Genomic DNA, 19,542 nt, shown 5'->3' on the forward strand with positions numbered 1-19,542 from the left:
CAGTGAAGCTGATGTCTGTCAGAAAGTGCTGGATTAGCAGGAGAATCCTGACTATCACGCTGAGTACAGGAAGCTGCACACACAGGTAACACGAGACTGTACCCCAACCGTGTGACTCGCCACACACATGCCAGCATTTAAGAATTGAACATGGCTACACAAAAATTGCAGCAATTTATTAGGAAATTAAAAAAAAAAAAAGCTTGCTATCAGATTTGACATGTAGAAAATGTTAGTCACAACTTGTCTTACCTCATCAGCGTTCATCATGTACGTGTGAAGGACACTTTGATTTTTTCTTTAAGAAACTCTTCTTTGCATTCCTTTTAGAAAGAAGAAAGGGAATCTCTTGGTGGACCTGTCCTGCATGCTGAAATTAAAGCTTTTGTTCAACCTTTATCAAGTCGTACAACACTAACTAATTACAGCTAAGTAATTCTAACACTTGTTGGCTCCCGTTATGGTATCTGTTGAATAATATACGGTAATAATTATTCAAGAATGGACTATGCACCATTACTTTATTAATTCCAAACTGTCCATTCCAGCAAATGAATTATAAGTTAATGGCAAAAACCCTTGAAAGGCAAATAGAAGAAGGACATTATCTCTCTTTTTTTTTTATTAATAGAGCTGCTTAATCTGCCTGCTAATACATCAACATGTTATTCCACATTAGGAAAACGTTCAGGACCTCCCAGCTCACAGCGTCAGAGAGAGAACTTCACCATGAAAATACACACATTTTTATTCACTTCACATTTGAGTTTGGTCCAGTTTGATTTGAGGTAGAGGGGTTTATTATTCTGCCCATCCTCCCGAAGAGAACAATCAGAGGGGTTGTACAGTAGTGAAGAGAACATATCATCAGGCAGTAATGCCATCTAGTGGCTGTGGTTGGTATGACCACAGGATGTGATTCAATGATGTGACGTGGCTACGAGGATGTGAGCGGCAGCTGTTAGGATCATTTGTATAAATGATATGTACAATGATGTATTGCATGAACATGACCAGATCGTTTTAACATAAATGAAATCGCTGATGGACGCATGTGGTCAGTTTATGTGATTTAAACTCACTTGGATAGTTGAGCCACTGCAAAACACATCATACTTCCACATTAATAAATAAATATATATATATATATATATATATATAAATATATATATATATATATAAATATATATATATATATATATATATATATATATATATATATATATATATATATATATATATATATATATATATATATATAATATATATGTGTAATTTTGCATGTTCTCCCTGTTCCTGCGTGGGTTCTCTCTGGTACTCCAGCTTCCTCCCACAGTCCAAAGACATCAAGAGGGGACGAGGCTGATTGATACTCTAAATTGACCGTAGGTGTGACTGTGAGTGTGAATGGTTGTCTGTCTCTAGGTGTTGGTCCTGCGGTTGGCTTTAGCCAATAGTTTATTCAAGTGACTCACAATGAAACACTTGCTTGAGGAAAATGTAATACATAAAAAAATATAATTTTCTATGGTATAATCTTTAAATCATTTCTACAAATTGATATTACTCCATGTTTCATTAGATAAGAAGCCTCATCACTTTTATACAACTTGAGACATACAATTATTTAATCATCAAACAGAAAAACCAGAAAGTACAACAACATAATCTTTCATTTCGAGTTACATGATCTTTGTCTTTGTTTTGTGTTACACAGGCATTTTTTTTTAAAACCTTAAGACTTTTCAAGCTGGTGAAGAAGTTCCTGCCTCATCATTAGTTAGGAAAGAAGGAGTGCGAATGGACACGCCTCAACTGGGGAGCAGTTACCTCACTTTGTCCTCCTTCAAATACACACGCGTGAAATATGAGAGACCTGTAAGTCAATATCCTGGCAGAGCTCTTTCAGTCCGTCCCACTTTTATTAAAATGCAAATACACAGAGCTGACATCATTCAGAGTCTGACTCAGACACAAAGAAAGGCTGATTTAAGTACTGCACAGGTTTGTGTCTACAGACCTTCAAAAAGCTGCCGCAGTAAGATGACCACACATTTGAGAGAATGTCCTTCTAGTAAAAGTCATGTGACCATGATTAAACAATCCTTACAGAAAAATTTCTGGAGAGGAGACAAAGTCCTCCATTACACCCCCATGTTGGCTTTGTCTGCTGGAAGGAGTTTTTCCTTGGCTGAGTCCTGAGGGTCTCTGAAGGGGGTCTTCTTCATTTCCCGGCTTTTGACCCACGTGTAGGCTGAGGAGCCACCAAGAACCAGCATGTTACTGGTCCACCACAGCAGGCTCTTACTGGACGCGTTGTACATCACTGCGATGACAGTCTGAGCACAAGCCTTAGCCGTCCCTGACACATTGTGCGTCAGCGGACTTGTGTACTTGATCTGGAGGCCTGTGACGTAACCGATAGCGAAGCCAAACACTCCGCCGAGCGTCATCATGCCCCAGAACCCGAGGTCGGTGAGGCGGCTGAAACTGGCCAGGCGGCCCAACTCTCCAAAGACAAGAATGAGCGGGAGGAAGAGGACGGAGGCGTTGATGTTATTGTAGTAGGACAGCTTCCAGATGTTTCCATCCACCGCAGGCATCACCTTCTTAGTGTAGATGGCGTTGAGGGAGACGCAGGCGCTGGCCAGCACCCCAAAGAAGATGCCAGACCAGGAGAGGGACCCCGCCATGCCCTCCTGGTCCACACCCAGCCAGAATCCACCTGATAAACACAACAACAACAACACACAACTGTGACATCCTACAGTAACAGACGGAAAACTCCCAATACAGAGAGAGAAATATCTGAGATTCTTTACTGCTGTTGTTTGAAATGAGAGTAAAAAATTGTGACATTTATTTAGAAGAAGAGTAACGATGCACCGATGTTCACTGATACCGATGCTGTTCTGGCAGGCATGATCTGAATAAACACATTTTTCTGCTATTTGCGTTTTTCATATACACTGAAAAGTACTTAAAAACATGAGACGCTTTGGAGAAAATTGTAGAATTGTAGCGCAAGGAATAATAATAATAATAATAATAATAATAATAATAGTAATAATAATAAGAATAGTAATAAACTTCCTTCATTTACGGAACATTTGGCAAAGCCAAAAAAAACATAAGTGCTGGTGGTTGGTCGCTGTGATAGCTCACAGAGATGCACAACTCAAGGGTAAAAGGCATTAAAAAAGTAAAAGTTTAAACACGAAAAGTCCACGTTAACTGTTTGGCGTAAAACTTTTGAATTAAAAAAATCAAAGTATTCAACTAATCAGACGTGCAAGCACTCCCAGCACACGGATGCTAGAGTCGATGGAGGTGCATTTATATTTTAGGGGTTACTTATTAACATATTTATCTTTGTTTTGAACTCAAGCACTTTGTAAAACTTTATTGTTCATGCAGTATTAATAAAAGCACTTTCCATTAAATGTGTTAACTTAAAGGCAGCCTAGTGTTGGGGTTTGTACTGCAGCAAACTTTACAGCAAAAAATGAAAGCAGCAAGTGCAACTTGGTAATCGGCCATCTCGAATTCCTGATTATCAGCATCGACCCTGAAAAAAACGATATCAGTCCATCAGTATTCTGCTGTTCTGGGACCAGAGTTGCTCAGCTGACTCTGATATCAAACATTTTCTAACATATGAGTGTTGCTTTATCTTTCGTCCCTCCAGAAACTCATGAGTCTTTTCCAAGTCCATAGTTTAATACTCTTGGCTCCAGTGTAACGTTTGACACTTCCGGGCCACCGTACACGATTACATGGCGAATGACTGGAGCTCAGACTCAGGTTGCTCTGATTTGACCCTTAATCACACAGAACCAGACTAACCTAGAATGATGGCGCAGCACAGCACGGCCCGGGCAGATGTGGTGTGTTTCAGGATGACGTAGGACAAGAGCACATTAAAGACTGTGCTGAGGGAGCGGCCGACTGTGTAGAAGGCCACCCCCACGTGTTTAAGGCACAGGTTGTTGAAGGTGATCATGCCGATGAAGACTATCGAGAGGGGAAGTACCTCCCGGGAGGTCTTCACATCGAATTTGACCGAGGGGAAGTCGATCAAGTGCGGGCAAAGTCTAGAGAGCAGCTGCATGAGCCAGCAGAGCCCCACGGTCACCACGCACTGGTAGAAGGTGACGAAGAGCGGCGCGTCCAGGTCCCGGTTATCCAGCAGATGATTGTTGAGGAAGACCATGGTAATAGAGACGAACCAGTAGAGCGCCACAACAGCTGCTATCCTCACGGCCCGGAGGAGGAAGGTCTCTCCGTGTCCGTCCGGGTCCACCATCTCCGAGCCGGCCATCCTCAAGATATTGGACCGCTTTAGCTGCGTCCTGTTCATGCTTACAAACAGGGAGGGACCGGGGCAAGACTCGGGCTTTTACATCAGATTGAACGAAACGAAGTACCCGGCGCAAACGTAACGCTGGGTTCCGCCATCACCAGCGGCAATAATAATAATGAAACTTCCGGTTTAATTCAGAATAAAAGCATCACTATATCCTGAAAAGCGTCACTGAGGCGACTACCGCACAGCCATTGCATGATACACACATCCAAGTTCCTTCTTCTCTGTAGATTACTATGATATTATGGCCCTGAGAAGAAAAACAATTCTTTACATCTGACATCAGCCACGAAGAGTAAGATTCAATTTTGATTCCAGGTATTTCCAGACATGTAAAACTGGCCTGTCAGCTGAAAAATTTATCGACTTATATTCTATTTCCAGCCAATAAGTATGGATATTGCACCACATATTTGTAAATTTATTTTTATTTGCTGGTGAATGTATCACAGCCTGTGGTTACCAGTCACCTATTAAATCAGTTAGATTAAATAATGTAGGTGTAGTTAATTGTTATTTTGCAAATTCATAAATATAACATTGGCCAAATTATAATTTTAACATTAAAATCTTGTTCATAATTATGACAATAATTGATACCAATAATTTATCTGACTGGATAGATGTTGACATAAAATAAAACATACCTTTAAAATCCTTTATCTTGAAAATACCAAATATTGTTGCCCATGACTACTTCCTAGTTGTTGTTTTTTTTAAAGAAACATTGTTCAGTGACGTCAGGAAAAATGAACTAAGGAGTGAGTTGGAAAAGTCCCTCTTATCTCCTTTTACTACCCGTTATACCTTGATGGAAAACAGCATGGAGAATTCCCAACGACTCAGGAAACCACACCAGAGAATTCACCCGCACTGTTACGAAGCAGCGTCGTGAAGCCAATCCCACGCATCTGAACCACAGTGTGCTCTGTACCAACGACATAGCATAGTGGGACTCCGTTAACATATTTAAACATGAAATAAAAGCTGTCAGTTGAAAACGTGACAGGAAATGATGTCACGTTGAGAGTGTTTGCTCTCACTCAGCCTTTTGTCCTCTCATATCAACAACATGAATCCCACTTAACACATTAATGGCTGTTAGTCTACAAATCTACCACGACATGGTATGACTAAAGTTTCAACATCATGTGGCTGCAGTGGCTTAGCCTCTTTAATTCAGTTACAGTCCTCATCTGAAGACCAGACATGGTCTGATTCATCAGAGTACCCAACCTCCTCATCCTCAGGGTGAGGGGATCCCTGTCCATTGCCCAGGTCCTCCATCCATGGTGGGGGTGGGGTCACTCGTATTGACACCAGAATCCAGAGAGGGTTTTCAGGTCTAAGGAAAGCTATTTTTCTTCTGAAGAAAAAGACAGTGCTAAACATTTCAAGATACAACCACAACAGCTGGTACTATCAGCGCTTTTATCAGATAATCACCAATAAAACAAATGTATGCTAATTATACTAACTGTGTTACTCATCCTCTCCTCTGAATAATTGACCAAGAGGTCATTAAACTCACATAAAATCAGTTCCGTTACATCGTCAAAGGTCTAGATTATAAAGATTACGTCTAGTGTTCAGTCCAAAAACAAAATATTATGTCCAGTTCTGCCCGTGGACTGATTAAACTGGTTAATTAGCATAAGCTAATCATTAGCCGCAGCTTTGGTAAAATGTGAAGCATGTGTGGATTCACTAAATCAGAGCCAAGAAAAAATAAAATAAAAAAATGTATATGTGAAATTTCATATAAACAACATTTTATGATTCTGCAATTAACACCTGTAACATTTTAGATAAACACGAGTGAAATATTCCGTTTTTTAAATTATATACTGATAAAATCTGAAAGTGAAACAGGCAAGAATGATACATTTCAAATGAGTCAAACATGAATTTATAAATGGTTGAAGATGAGCGTTTCATCTAGTGTTAGGAAGTCTCTACCACCAGGAGACAACTTTAAGAAGACGAAACCCCTCAGAGCAAAATAAATGCTTGAACAGCAGGATGAGAGCGATCAACAGGGATGACTTCAGGAATGAGCGATTGTGACGGCTTCCAAATACGAGTATGTTAATTTATTTATTAATATTGAGTCAGGCTGGGATGAGTCCGTGCCTGAGGGCAGTGTGGGTTATCAGGCCAGGGCTGCTTTTAAAGTATGTAAAGGTCAAAAAGATATTAAAGTAACAACCAGCATACATTAAGTCTGGACCAGTTATTTTAAGCATGAGTAGCACTATCTTCCCTTTTGTATTTTTTCTTGATTTCACTCTATAAGTTTTTTTTCGTGATTGATTGAACAAAAGGCAGCATATTCTTTTATTACTGTACTACAGCCTCCGAGACAGAAGGTGGCAGCAAATAATCAAAGTTCCTCATTTTGCTGCCTGCAGAATAACAAACGCAAACACAACTGTGGGGAGCCATTACCAGCGCTTCCTTAAATGTTCTGGTGGGACACGTACAACAGACAGCTTACAACACAAGTAGAGCCCCACACAAGTACTATCACTGTATTACTGCAATACACAAAACCCCAACAGCTTGCATGTAATATGTACAATAATCTGCCATGGAATAGGCAAAATTATTGATTGTGATACGACTATATATTCCTTCCAAAACAAGCCTTTTTTATAACGATGCTAATTGTTAAGTGGCATAAAAGTAAGGTGAGCTTCTTCATCATGGTCCTCAGCAGCCCCTGCACCACACCCCGGGTCCTCCATGCGGCCATCGTCATTCTGTTTCACAGTAGCAAACTTGCTCACGTTTGATGGAAAATAGCTTTGATTGGCTTTTTGTCTGTTACTGTCGTATTTTCAGCTACAGTCACTTTGCTGGTGTACAGAATGCTCACCCCGATAGGTTCAGCTATGCTCATGGACTCATTTACACTCTCAGCAGGCAAGTACTGTGAATGCCACCCCTCCCCTCCGAGAAATACAGGCAATTTTTATACAGCCTCACAGCCTCCATTCATCCCAGAGCGTGTGACCCCTCAATGTGCTCTTTTTACTCAGGCTTTGGAAGGGAGAAATTCTGGGATGAAGCAGAGTTTGATATTCACACAATGGTCTGCCTCCCTGACCTCTGCCAGCTGGAGCGATTTCCACACTTTATTAGCAAGCACAAAACTGGAGGGAGGATGCTGCAGGTACTGGCTCGGATCACCGAGGCTCTGAATCAGCTACAGTGTGTCGTCATTCACCCCCATCCAACATTTCAGAGAAGCACTCATGTCAAGTTAAGGAAATAATCTGCCGGCTCAAATCACTAAATAAGGACATTTGACTTATCTTTATACTGCCAAGTCTTCAACAACAGTTCCTCCATTGTTTCTTTGTTATAAATCCTAATGATGGAATGGTGGCTGCTTTGACCAAAGCTAGTGAAAGTAGGGTATTTACACAGAACAGGCCGACTATAGAGGCCCACGCTGTATGTGTGACATTATACTTTATCTAGTTTTCCTCTAGAGTCTTCATTTAATAATATGCTGGTGAAAGATATGAAAATGTATGTAACCTCTGTTCTAAAACATACAAACTTGTTGCAGTTCCCGCAGGGCAAATACAATACACCAATAGAGGAGCATCCATCAGCTGACTGACAGCAGTCATCAAGAAAACTGGCATTATTTAAGACACTCGCAGGTCATCAGAAAGAGGGAGTGGTGAATGAATAAATGAGGATTTATCGTTGGAGGGTCATTTCATTCCTGGCATCAACCAGGTGACACAAAACCTGCAGGAGCTGAGACCTGAACCCCAGATCCTCTGATTACCAGACAGCTACTCGACCAGAGCGACCAGATGGGTGGCCTCAGAAGAAGAAGAAGAAGAAGAAGAACGAGCAAAAACAACTAATGACAGATCTAATAACAATTCCCTTGGTGCCATCTGTTGCTCCAGTGGCAAATAATCAAGAGAAAACCTTAAAGTTTCAGTTTAAGATACCATCTCTCCATACAATTTCTCCTGTGACAACCATGGCTGGCATCGATCATCAACGCTGAACACATACAATAACATCAATTCAAATCATCAAAAAATAACCATCGTAACAACGATGAAGACATGTAACTGAACTGTAACAGAAAATGTGTTATTCGCAGTAATTTGAACAGATCATAAGTCCATAAACTGGGTAATTGGAACAAGCTTGTATTCTGTTATGTGGTTTAAAAGGGTTTATTGGTTCAGAGCCAAGGAGGCTGCCTGTTCCAAGAACTAAACCAATTAAACACTTATTAGAGACATGTTTATTTTATTATAATTGTTATTATTTTTAATGAAAATTCTATTATTAAATGTGTCTACTGTTTCTGACAGTTCCATCCCAGCATTCTGCCTCCAGGTCACTGACATGAACTATCGTTGTAATCTGAATGACTCGTCACTGTGTTTCTTGAGCCACTCTGAGATAGCAATGCTTACATATCACCTGAAGTCGAACAGTTGTTTAATTACACATCAAGCAATCCCGGATGAAGGTGAACATTAGTTTAGAGTTGTGTTTCTGTCCGCCTGGTTAATAAAAAGTCCAGAACGTATTCTGCTCTATCTATTACAGCCCCTGAGGCTGCCTCTTATCTGCTCCACTCGTGTATGTTCAGCGGCTAATTTCTACAGGCCTGTGTCCACTTAAGTCTTGTTTCTGGAAAAACCTGGAGAGACTTTGGAGGTAAAGTGTTTTGTTTTTGTTTTTTTTTAAAGCTGAGGCAATTTAGTTTTGGAATACCCACGAGTAAAAGTACCGACACAAGTTATGATAGTACTTCCTCTGGCAGATGTTCTGGATGAAAGTCCGTGTGTGACCATGACATTTTGTGGGCGAGGGAACGTCTCGGTGAGTACCGTCAAGAGTTCCTCCACTATTGTTGCTCAGAACTCATAAATGAATGACATAAAGGTTGTTCTTTGTGATTTGACGGCTGTGACAGTGACATTTTTCAACTCTGCATGATCAGAAAAAAAAAACACCAAGGACCCCCCTCACGAAAGACCCTCAGTGCCTTGTCAAACACAGCTAGCATGCGTAGTATAGCATAAAACCCCTCAGATTCTGCTTTGCTTTGCTGAACAGTCACTGAGTGTGTGTGTGTCTGAGCAGGTAGCAAATCGTTTTTTTTTTTCTGACAACAGGAGCCTTTTGCAAGCCTGAAACAAGATCATGACAAACTGAAATGAGCCTCTCTGAAAATTTGCTGATAATTCTCTCATTACTAGACGTGAGCTGTCTAACGTTGTGCTTCTCATTTTAATACGCTGCTATTACAAAAAAAAAAGTAAATAGAACTGTTAAGATTCATTTAAAAAAATTGGAACAAAAAATATGCAAATTTATTCAGCACTGAAACTTTAGTCTCTTTGACAGATTATTTCAAATAGATTTTAATATTCTAAACATGGAGCTATAAAAGGGATACACAGTTTAATGTCTTGAATTCAGGACATTTTTTTTCCATCCATGATGTCTTGGTGTATCTTTTATTCAGTGATTAACAGCCTCACACTTTTTGCTAGAAGCTAATGGAGACCAAAGATTAACACAGGCAAAACTATACAAAATGCCAGTTAACAATTGTTCTTTTATATGAATTCAACTCATCTAATTGTGAGTAATTAATACACAAATGATTATTTTTGGGGGAAGTATCACTTTAAGACTCACTTTAACTTATCAGTACAAACTGGCACTAGTGTTTGTAGTTGGAGAACATGAAATACAGCGGCAGTTTTCCGATGCTCTATAAGTCATTGTCTGATTTGTGTAGCTTGTTTTGGTATGTTGGCATCAGCAACCAAGACACATCAGGGGGAGACATCCATCAGTGAGGTGCAGCTCTTCTTCTGAGTAGCACTACAGAGACTATAGTTGTTGTTCGGCAAAGCTTTCCATCAATCGGTTTCCTCGTGTATTCTTGCCAATTCACATTACTGCTCTGGAGTGAAGCACTAACACCGCAGTCAGAGCACAAATCTCACTACTACGATACTGTAGCAGCGTGTGGCGGACTTATTCTACCGTACCGCAGTTTGGTGTTCTGAGATTCTTAACTGCACTTTAATAACATTGACTCATAAACAAAAATCCAAAGGCCTCACAATAGAAAATTTACATAAACACTCCTACACGTGTGAATTACGGTTGCGCACCTTGACCTCCAGGACGTCATGGCAACAAGCAAACTTATCACTCCTATTGTTAGCAGCTACACAACTGTAAACAATTCATCTCCCGATATTCTCATGTCCTGGTTCATACAGGCTGTCATATTCCAATCCATGCAGGAACATGGTGTAAACATGATAAATGTTTGCTGCTGGTGGGAAGAGGGAGCGACTTGAGGACTCATACCCACAGTTTGGTTTGGCGATTGGGCAAATATATATCGGATGTCGGCGATGGGCAGCTTTTTGAAGAAAAATAAATAAATACAAAGCATTTTTTCAACAGGTTCCTCAAAATTTTACAAGGTTAGTTACAAACAAAAACTTTAAGGCCATTATTTCATTTTCAATTTCAGGATTAATCCAAATCAGGTAATACCCAAGAACTGAATATTGCACTGTAAAGGTCGCGGGGACGTTACCTCACTGAGTGACTCATTGGTTTTGACACTGCTAATGAAGCCAAAGTGGTTGTGTTCTGCACGCTTGTGTTTCCACTCCCCTGCTCTGCTGCCTGCAGGCTTGGTTAATTATCTCCTTTGTTTGAAATTGTTCTCACACCAGCCTTGAATGTGCTGTTAGCAGGGTGAATGAGCAGTTTGTGCTTGATCAATAAAAGGATTCCTGTGAGATAGTAAAAAAAAACAACAACCCTGCTCTCGAATGAGATATATCTGCTCAAACGGGAGCAAATCACTCAGTTGCACTGCTAGTTTTATTTAACTAAAACAGAAGTTGCTCAGAAACTTTTATTGATTTACATCAATAGATTTGAGTTGGGTTTTTTTTTCTTCCATGCTAAAACAGACATAAAAAAGGATCTATCTGTCATTTGTACCCTGGGTTGAGGAGTCAAACTGGGGGGGTTGACTATCAGAGTTGAACCTCATTACTCCATCTACCCGATACTTGCCTGAAGGGGTATAAGCTCCCTAGTGTGGTGTGTAATTGTCATTGGATGAAAATAAAAGATGTGATAAACATCTGTAGACGTCTGTCAGACAGAGGAGCTTCTGCCTCACACCATCTTCGGGCTGCCGGTTCTTACCAGAGCCGGGCTCCCTCACCGATACACGCCTGTGTGGGACAGGAGCAGACACACCTGCACCGCCACTCATTCTCACCCCGCTGCACTAAAACTCTAGTTTTTTTTTTTTTTCAAATGGATCTAAATTAAGTTAAAATGTTAACCTAAGTTAAATGTGAATCAAAGAAATCTACTATTCATTAAGTTCTACGAGTTTTTTCATTAATTATCTCACAGCGGCATTGGGATCATTTGCCTAGTGCTTGTTCAGTTCATTTTCACCCCTACTAAAAATGTCAAATTGTAGGTTTGTCCATTCATCCATTAACCTTGTCCCCTCTTGATGTCTTTGGACTGTGGGAGGAAGCTGGAGTACCAGAGAGAACCCACACAGGAACAGGGAGAACATGGAGACTCCACACAGAAAGATCCTGTGATGGAGCCGGGACTGGAACCTGGAACCTTCTTGCTATGAAGTGACAGTGCTGACCACTGCACTGTGCCACCCCTCTTTCAGAGTTGCTTACAGTTATCCCACAAACAGTTCCAGCTGCCTTAAATCAGTGGATTATGAAGTTCTAGCACTCGGCTGACCAATGACGTAACTTTGTGCGCCCTCAGACACCTGGCTCGCATAGAGCTAACCCCACTGCTGCAGTCCAGCCAAAAATAAAAGAACCTATACAGAAACACACTGCATCAGCTCTTTACCACCCCGGTTCTCCATTAGGCCCATGCAGTGCATTTGATCCAGACCACCTCCCTCAGTTGTGCTGGGTTTATAAAGAGGAACAACAAGCAGCACACCACTGAGATGGTTTCATTAATGGCGCCAGCTGCTGGGTGTGCTGCAAGTACCTCATGTGAGCTGGTCATGCAGTCAGATATATAGAGAAAACAAAATAAAAGGTGCTTTTCTTTTAAGCATCACATTCAGACCGATGTTATGGGAAATATAATACACAACTATGTAATATGATGAGGAACACTGTGTATCTGATTTAAACTTAAAATGTAAACAGGATTCTCAGTAGAAAATCAACACAGGCAGAATCCAGTTAGCTGTCAAGACAATAAAAGAAAACCTCTCAATCAGCTTGACAGGAACCACAGAAAGTGTTTCTTTAAACAACCCCCCCCCCCCCCCCCATGTACTTCAGCTGTGACTTTTCCTCATTACCAAACTTTTGTTCTGCTGATAACTTTTTTGTTCATACCCAAGTTTTCACTCATGATCCTGCTATGCTGCCACTGTCACCTACTTCTATGCAGGCACACAGTAACCAAAGATGGAGACTTTAGAGTCATTCACATGTGACCCTGCACTTGGCTCAGGCTCGGGGCTCGAGAACAATCTTTATTAGCCATTTCCTCCCATCGTGCATGTCTGTCTGGTGTCCCCTTCCACACAAATACCACAGCAGCAAAAGTTGGATGCCACAGCACAAGCGCAGATTTTGTCATTTCACTCTTAATACTCACACCGATTCACAAAGACAACAACAGCGATTTGCAACATTTGTGACGTGAAAATAAAGGACGCTGGATTAACCTCATCAAACCTCACCAAGCTTGTGAAAATGTTACTGGCTAAATTAGCCTGTTTAACTTTAGCTTAGCTGCATTAGCTGTGAGCTTTGTGGGGCTTTGTTTACATTGGTGTTTGCTGAGTACTTTTCAAGATGAGTGCTTTCCAGTGCTAACAATAAAACTAGCATACGGGGGGCAATAGCATTACTATTCCTGTGGGGGGGCTTGACTTGGACTTGGAAGAACAGACTTGTGAGCATCTCAGTGGTAAACTTGCTTAAGACAGTCAAGAAAATCTACAATACTGTACACATTTAATCTTTTGCTTGTATCTTGAGCTGTCTAAAGTTATGTGGGGCTATGATTTATTTTATTTTATTTTATTTTGCAAGGTGAAAGATTACAGAGGTTATGAAAGAAGCAACCACCACTGAAGATATGTGGACCATATTCACTCTCACACACAGAGCGATGACAAGCTACAGTTTCAAAAACCTCTGTGAAATGTGATGAGAGTGTTCTCCTCCATCACTCCAACTCCCCAGGGAGTCCGACGACTTTGACCCTTTGCTTCTGCCTCGGTCTGATATTTTTGTTTGCTTGGCTATTTCACAAATGCAGTGTTGTTGCGTCCCGTCACACACCAGTCAGCTTTCCTTGAGGGGGGAATCTTGTCCTCGTAGTGAACAAGCAGGGATCTTTGAGCGCTAAATGGTTTGTGGTTGAGTGCCGTTTTTTATCTGTAGACAGTAGAATTATACTACTAAACAAGTAGAGGACGCACTAAGTAAATCCCATTCATAATCCTGGTACAGTAAAACTCGTCTCATTAATTAGGAATCATTTTACCTGGATGTTGTTTTAAGTGTCAAAGGAATCAAAGCTGAACTTGTCATTTTGTACTGATCCAATTATTAAAGTATCAGACGAATAAAGAATCAAACACACTCTCAAAAGTCATTCAGCAGCTGAAGGAATTCCTTCAAACACACACAGAATGATTATTTTGCAATCTTAGGTGTCAAACAAATCACAATATCATTATAAATGTTAATGTGATTATTTTCAGTCTGGCTGTCAGTGTGTCTGTGTTGTTTCAGTTGCAGTTTGGCCTTTAAAAACTTGGTCAACTTTTGACTTCTCCTCTCTTGAGTCACCCCATCCCTAAAAATTAACCACCAGGGAAAGCAACTCATCAGTGTGACAGACAAATGATTAAATAAGTGGGGCGGGTCTGTGTGTGTATATGTGTGTGTGTAGCGCAATGCCATGGGGCGGTGTGGACTGCTAGAAATGAGCTCTGCATTCTCTCGTGGCTCTGGCGGCATTTTCTGCTGACACGGTGAAATATTGATGTGGAATAAATTCCCGTCTAATTAGAGTGGCTGAATTAATCGGGAAGCGTTTAATTAGCAGAGTTTTATTTCCAGTTGAGGGAAGGTTTTGATCTGAGCCATATGGCTGCTCTCGCCGACGTACTGCGGCTCACAAGCTTTTAAATATGAGCTACTTATGCTGGATGCTTTTTTTATGAGTGTAACAGTATGTTTGTAATGCCGTTACATACAGCAAGATTATATCCTGTTGTATTCGTGCTAGAAAGCCAACAGACATAGCCAAAGGTTGGTCGGGATTAGGATTATTGCTCCTATGTTCAGCCATAGGAACGATGTGGCAATACTGGTCAGTATTTTAAGTCACCAGCTGCAGACCAGAGGCAGAATGACTTCTGGGTCAATACCCCGAAATACATCACGGAGGCAAACGATGCAGCGTCTCTAGTGTAAGAAGGATTAACCTAAAATATTCTACAGATATTCAATGTTTCCTGATGAGGATTCCTCTCACTTTACATCTGCATCCAGCACCATAGGCAAGTATATGGTTCCTTTACATGTTGGAAAATGCTGTTCATCTCCAGGAAGAATTGTTTCAAAAATATATTAAGATTCTCAGACAACAACTCCTTGTTAGTCTGGGGACCAGTGTTAAGCAGTGTGTTAAATTCATCAAGTGAAAATTAACATGCAAAAGTATCTGGTCATAATTTTTTTTCCAGGACTAAGATGAGACGTTGGGCTTAAATATGTCCTTGATTTAAAACAAAACTGGGGAAAAAAAGGGGTCCGACCACCCTGCTGTTCAGATGATAGCAACACTTCTCTTTGCTCAGTTCTCGTGACTCAGTCACACAAGAACAACAATGGGCCACCAATGGGAGCTCAGGGTGTTATGTGAGCTTCTGATCACAATTGTCGACATTAAGATTTGTTGTTAGGCTCCAGAGATGTCATAACAGATATACGTGCTACTGCTAAAGTACACAATATGGTATGTTTGGCCCTCATTTGAGTCTTAATGACAGGAATTAAAGCCTGCAACTGGCAGTTATTTTTAAGAGGTGCTCACCACATGTCAGGAGTTACTAATAGCGTCAGGGTTTTTCTACCTCTCTGCAAGACTAAACTCAGGGCTAACAAGTTGCTTTTGTGCATCAGTGTCATGGATGAGGCCACATTCTCAATCTGAACTTTTATAAAGAATTTAAATAAAGAATTGATATTCAAATGGAGGCGGCACGGTGGTGCAGTGGTCAGCACTGTCACCTCTCAGCAAGAAGGTTCCAGGTTCCAGGTTCCAGTCCCGGCTCCATCACAGGATCTTTCTGTGTGAGTCTCCATGTTCTCCCTGTTCCTGTGTGGGTTCTCTCTGGTACTCCAGCTTCCTCCCACAGTCCAAAGACATCAAGAGGGGACGAGGCTGATTGATACTCTAAATTGACCGTAGGTGTGACTGTGAGTGTAAATGGTTGTCTGTCTCTATGTGTTGGTCCTGTGATGGACTGGTGACCTGTCCAGGGTGAACCCCGCCTCTCGCCTGAAGGCTGCTGGGATAGGCTCCAGCCCCGTGACCCTTAACAGGATAAGTGGAAGAAAATGGATGGATGGATGGATGGATGGATTTTCAATGGACCATCAAAGAAAGACATTATCCCTCCTGCACCACTTATGCGTGAGTCCACAATGTAGAGAGAGCCAGCCACGCACATTTGGCTTGAGGGTAATATGGCTAACAGCTGCTGGAGCAACAAAACAACAGCCAGACTGTGTTTATAAACTCTCAGCCGCATCATCTGGTATAATCCACGTCTTCTTTCACCAGCATTAAACTCAATAATCCACAAACACTTAGATTTGGAAAACAAAACAAACAAAACCCAATTTATACAACTTCTGGTTCAGCATGAATAAGGACGACCCACAGGGCCAAATCAGAAGCATTGCTTGTATGTTGGTGGCGTATAAAAACATCATACAGGAGGCCTCTTAGTGAGTCAAATTCTTTTTGGGGTGAAGTATTTCTTCAAATCAAAAACGGCACGTGTCGAATTTAAATGTGTCTGAATAAATCTGTGAAATCCATCAATGTATCGCACGATGACCTCAGATAACAACACCTAATAATGAGTGATATTTCCCCTTGACGTGGTCCGCACGTGTGTACTTTATTTAATGAGCAAACTGGGGTAGATTTATGGAGCTTTGGTGGATCTGATCGATGAGTCAGTCAAAAACCAATTTGCCCTCCTGTCATCAGCCCCTCAGTGACGAGTGTGATGACCCAAACAGAGATATGCCGGCGAGCTGGGAGAGTTGGAAGTCAGCATCGCTCAAGATGCGTAAGACCGTCACAGAGGATTCATCAGCAAAATTTTAAATATGAAATGTATTTTTTCCTGTAGAATTGAAGCAAAATCAACTGTTTTTAAGGTTGATGCTGTTATCAGTTGTTCATAGTTTGAGATAAACTGTTCAGGTCAGAGCCTCTGCTGTGGGTGCAAGATATCTTTTTATTATATTTCGACTTTTGTGATCAACTCAAAATAAGACCCATCTCCCACAGTTGAGTTTGACTGACATATATCCCCATTTACATATTTTACTTCTGCAGACATCGATCATGACTGTTTGCGGTTCAGTTTACCTGCAGACTTGCTGAGTAAGAGAGGAGGATAATTATTTTGCAGTTACTCTTCATAGCTGAATGATAAATGAGGCGGTTCAGCAGGGTGAACCTGATTTTTTTTTAATTGGCCATACTATGCTAATTTTCTGGTTCATCCTATTATTTTGGATGTTTACTAAAATAGGTTTACCTGCTAAAAATGTTTGTTTTCTTCCACTGCACATTTCAGCTGTCACTCCCTACCCTTCCATGATTGGCCTGATGAAAAAAATGGTGGACAACTGAAGACGTTTTTTTTTTTTTTTTTTTTCTTGTCTCCAATAACAGGTACTAACCCTTCACATCTTGTACAGATGAACAGAATGAGAAAGGAGCGATGTTGTTTCTGGACAACGTGATCTTATAATTGAATGTAATGACAAGTTGCAGCACGTGGAACACGCGTGTAAATCGTGTGAAAGAAAGGGAACAAAACACAACACGCTGCAAATATGATTCTATGATTCTAGCTTGCTAATCATTCAGCTAGCTTTCATGGGTAAAGTACTGCAGCCAACATTAGCATACCAGCCACTACATCATGCAGCTGACCTCTGACTTTACTCGGCAGAAACAAAAGGCTTCAATGTATCACCAGACGGATAAATAAACTATCTCGCCGTTCTCACACTGTGTAGACGATAAAGCAGTGAATTAATAATGTATGCGTATGCTGTTACCTGTTTAGATAACACGCTGAGAGAGCCGAATTATCACAGCTGCTCAGCTTCTAAGGCAAACATAGCAGTGTTTGTTTGTCATTGGGATCTGCCTGTTTGCTGTGCTAGGTCATTATTACAGAAATTCTAAAATCAAAGCGAATGACCCTTTTAGAAAGTTAGCTCTTTGTTCTTCACGGGCAAATCAGCTTAACTTGTTGTTGATAGAAAAGGTTTTGTAGACAATTGGGTAGTGAGAGAATATTAGTTTTAACATTTAACAAAGAGTTGTCATTTGAATACTCTGAGAGCAAAAAGTGTGTGTAAATGAGATTTTATGAGTTCTGCCAAACAGCGAGGTTAAGGTTGTTGAGTAACAGTTAACATGATGCTTCTCAAACAGGTAAACACAGGATTCTGCAACATTTCTGCACTAGACGGACAGATAACAAGCTGACTAGAAGTGTCTTTAGTGTTTCCACATCATTACTGGATACTATAGTGAGCCAGTACAGTGGCCGACGGAGACACACTTTGATTTGAAACATCAAAATACAGTTGAGTGTTTGAGACACGCTGATGTAAACAGAGTCTCTGTGCCTCAGCGTCAACCCAATAAAGATGTGAACTAGATAAATAAATCAAACATGTACCAGACAAAATAGCCAGCTTACACTGCTCTACCATGGATAGAGCCGAAGGTGCCGAATCAAGTCAGGCCTCTCTGTTTGTGGCCTGGTGTAATGTGATACTGATGAGTGAGCAGGGAGTGATTTATCCTCTCTGATGCTGTTTTCTTTCCACTGTGTCTCGCATCTCAACCCCACTAAAGCCATTTGATTCCCAGTTCTGGCTGCCTTTGGAGGAGTAGAAGTCAGAGGAAATGTAAAGTGTGTGAAGCTTGGATAAATGCATTGCAAACGTGTAGACCAAGACATGTAAACAGTGCAGGAAGTGGGCCGGAGCTCACCAGTAGCTACGGAGTACCAGCACTTCTGATTTTCTTCCACGAGTTCCTTCTCATCTTACTGAATACAGCCAGCGCCAGATGAGTCACCGGTACCCACTGGGTCAACCCCCCTTTGACATGACAGGATGATATCCACACCAGTGGATGATGTTAGGATTAGTTAGCCATCGCTGACAGTGCAGGGGTGGGTTCATACTGCACGTACGTGTGCATGTACTGCACACCAAGTAAAGAAATATACATTTATGTACATACAGTGGAAAAGCCATGGTTGCAGTGTGTCTGTGGTGCACAGTAATGTCGGAACTCTGCCAGATACAACAGCACAGTGATAACTGTGTTATCTGCATGTATCCAAACCTCTCACCTCCTAAAGTATATCAACCGAATGTACGTACACATCTTGCGAAGATGAATCACTGGAAACTGACGTTGACCACCAAAATCTTTCAAGTCCAACTTTGGTACGCTGAAGACTTTCGTGACTAATCTGAGGGCATCCCTGAGATATTGTGTGAAGGAGAATGTGACAAATACTGCATTCATGTGAGGTGACTGTAAACTTCACTTTTAACTTTTCACCACCAAAATCTTTCCACTCCATCCTCGAGTCCCAGTGGGTATTTTTCATATTTCTGAGGAAATTCCCTCCAGATGGTCTTGAGACATGGTGGTGATGAGAGGGGGAAGTACGTATGGATATATCATGCCGTGGAGACGTACCAACTATTTTGTATATTTCATCTTTCAAATGATTTCTTTCGGACCTCCTAATGTATCACCTATGACAG

At 41.1% G+C, this 19,542-nt stretch overlaps 1 protein-coding gene across 1 annotated transcript; it reads right to left on the reverse strand.

Moving 5' to 3' along the window:
* Positions 1-1,289: 1,289 nt before the first annotated feature.
* Positions 1,290-4,471, reverse strand: slc35c1 (solute carrier family 35 member C1). The gene is made up of 2 exons (XM_086179352.1): positions 3,847-4,471; positions 1,290-2,725 (listed from the first exon to the last, which is right to left on the reverse strand). Exons 1-2 carry the CDS (start codon positions 4,358-4,360, stop codon positions 2,145-2,147), a joined length of 1,095 nt encoding a protein of 364 aa, XP_086035478.1. The 5' UTR covers positions 4,361-4,471; the 3' UTR covers positions 1,290-2,144.
* Between the last annotated feature and the right edge of the window lie 15,071 nt (positions 4,472-19,542).

This window comes from Aulostomus chinensis, chromosome 2 (genome assembly GCF_037954235.1).
Source record: "Aulostomus chinensis isolate RoL2024-O1b breed Wild chromosome 2, RoL_Achi_v1.0, whole genome shotgun sequence".
Taxonomy (NCBI): Eukaryota; Metazoa; Chordata; class Actinopteri; order Syngnathiformes; family Aulostomidae; genus Aulostomus; species Aulostomus chinensis.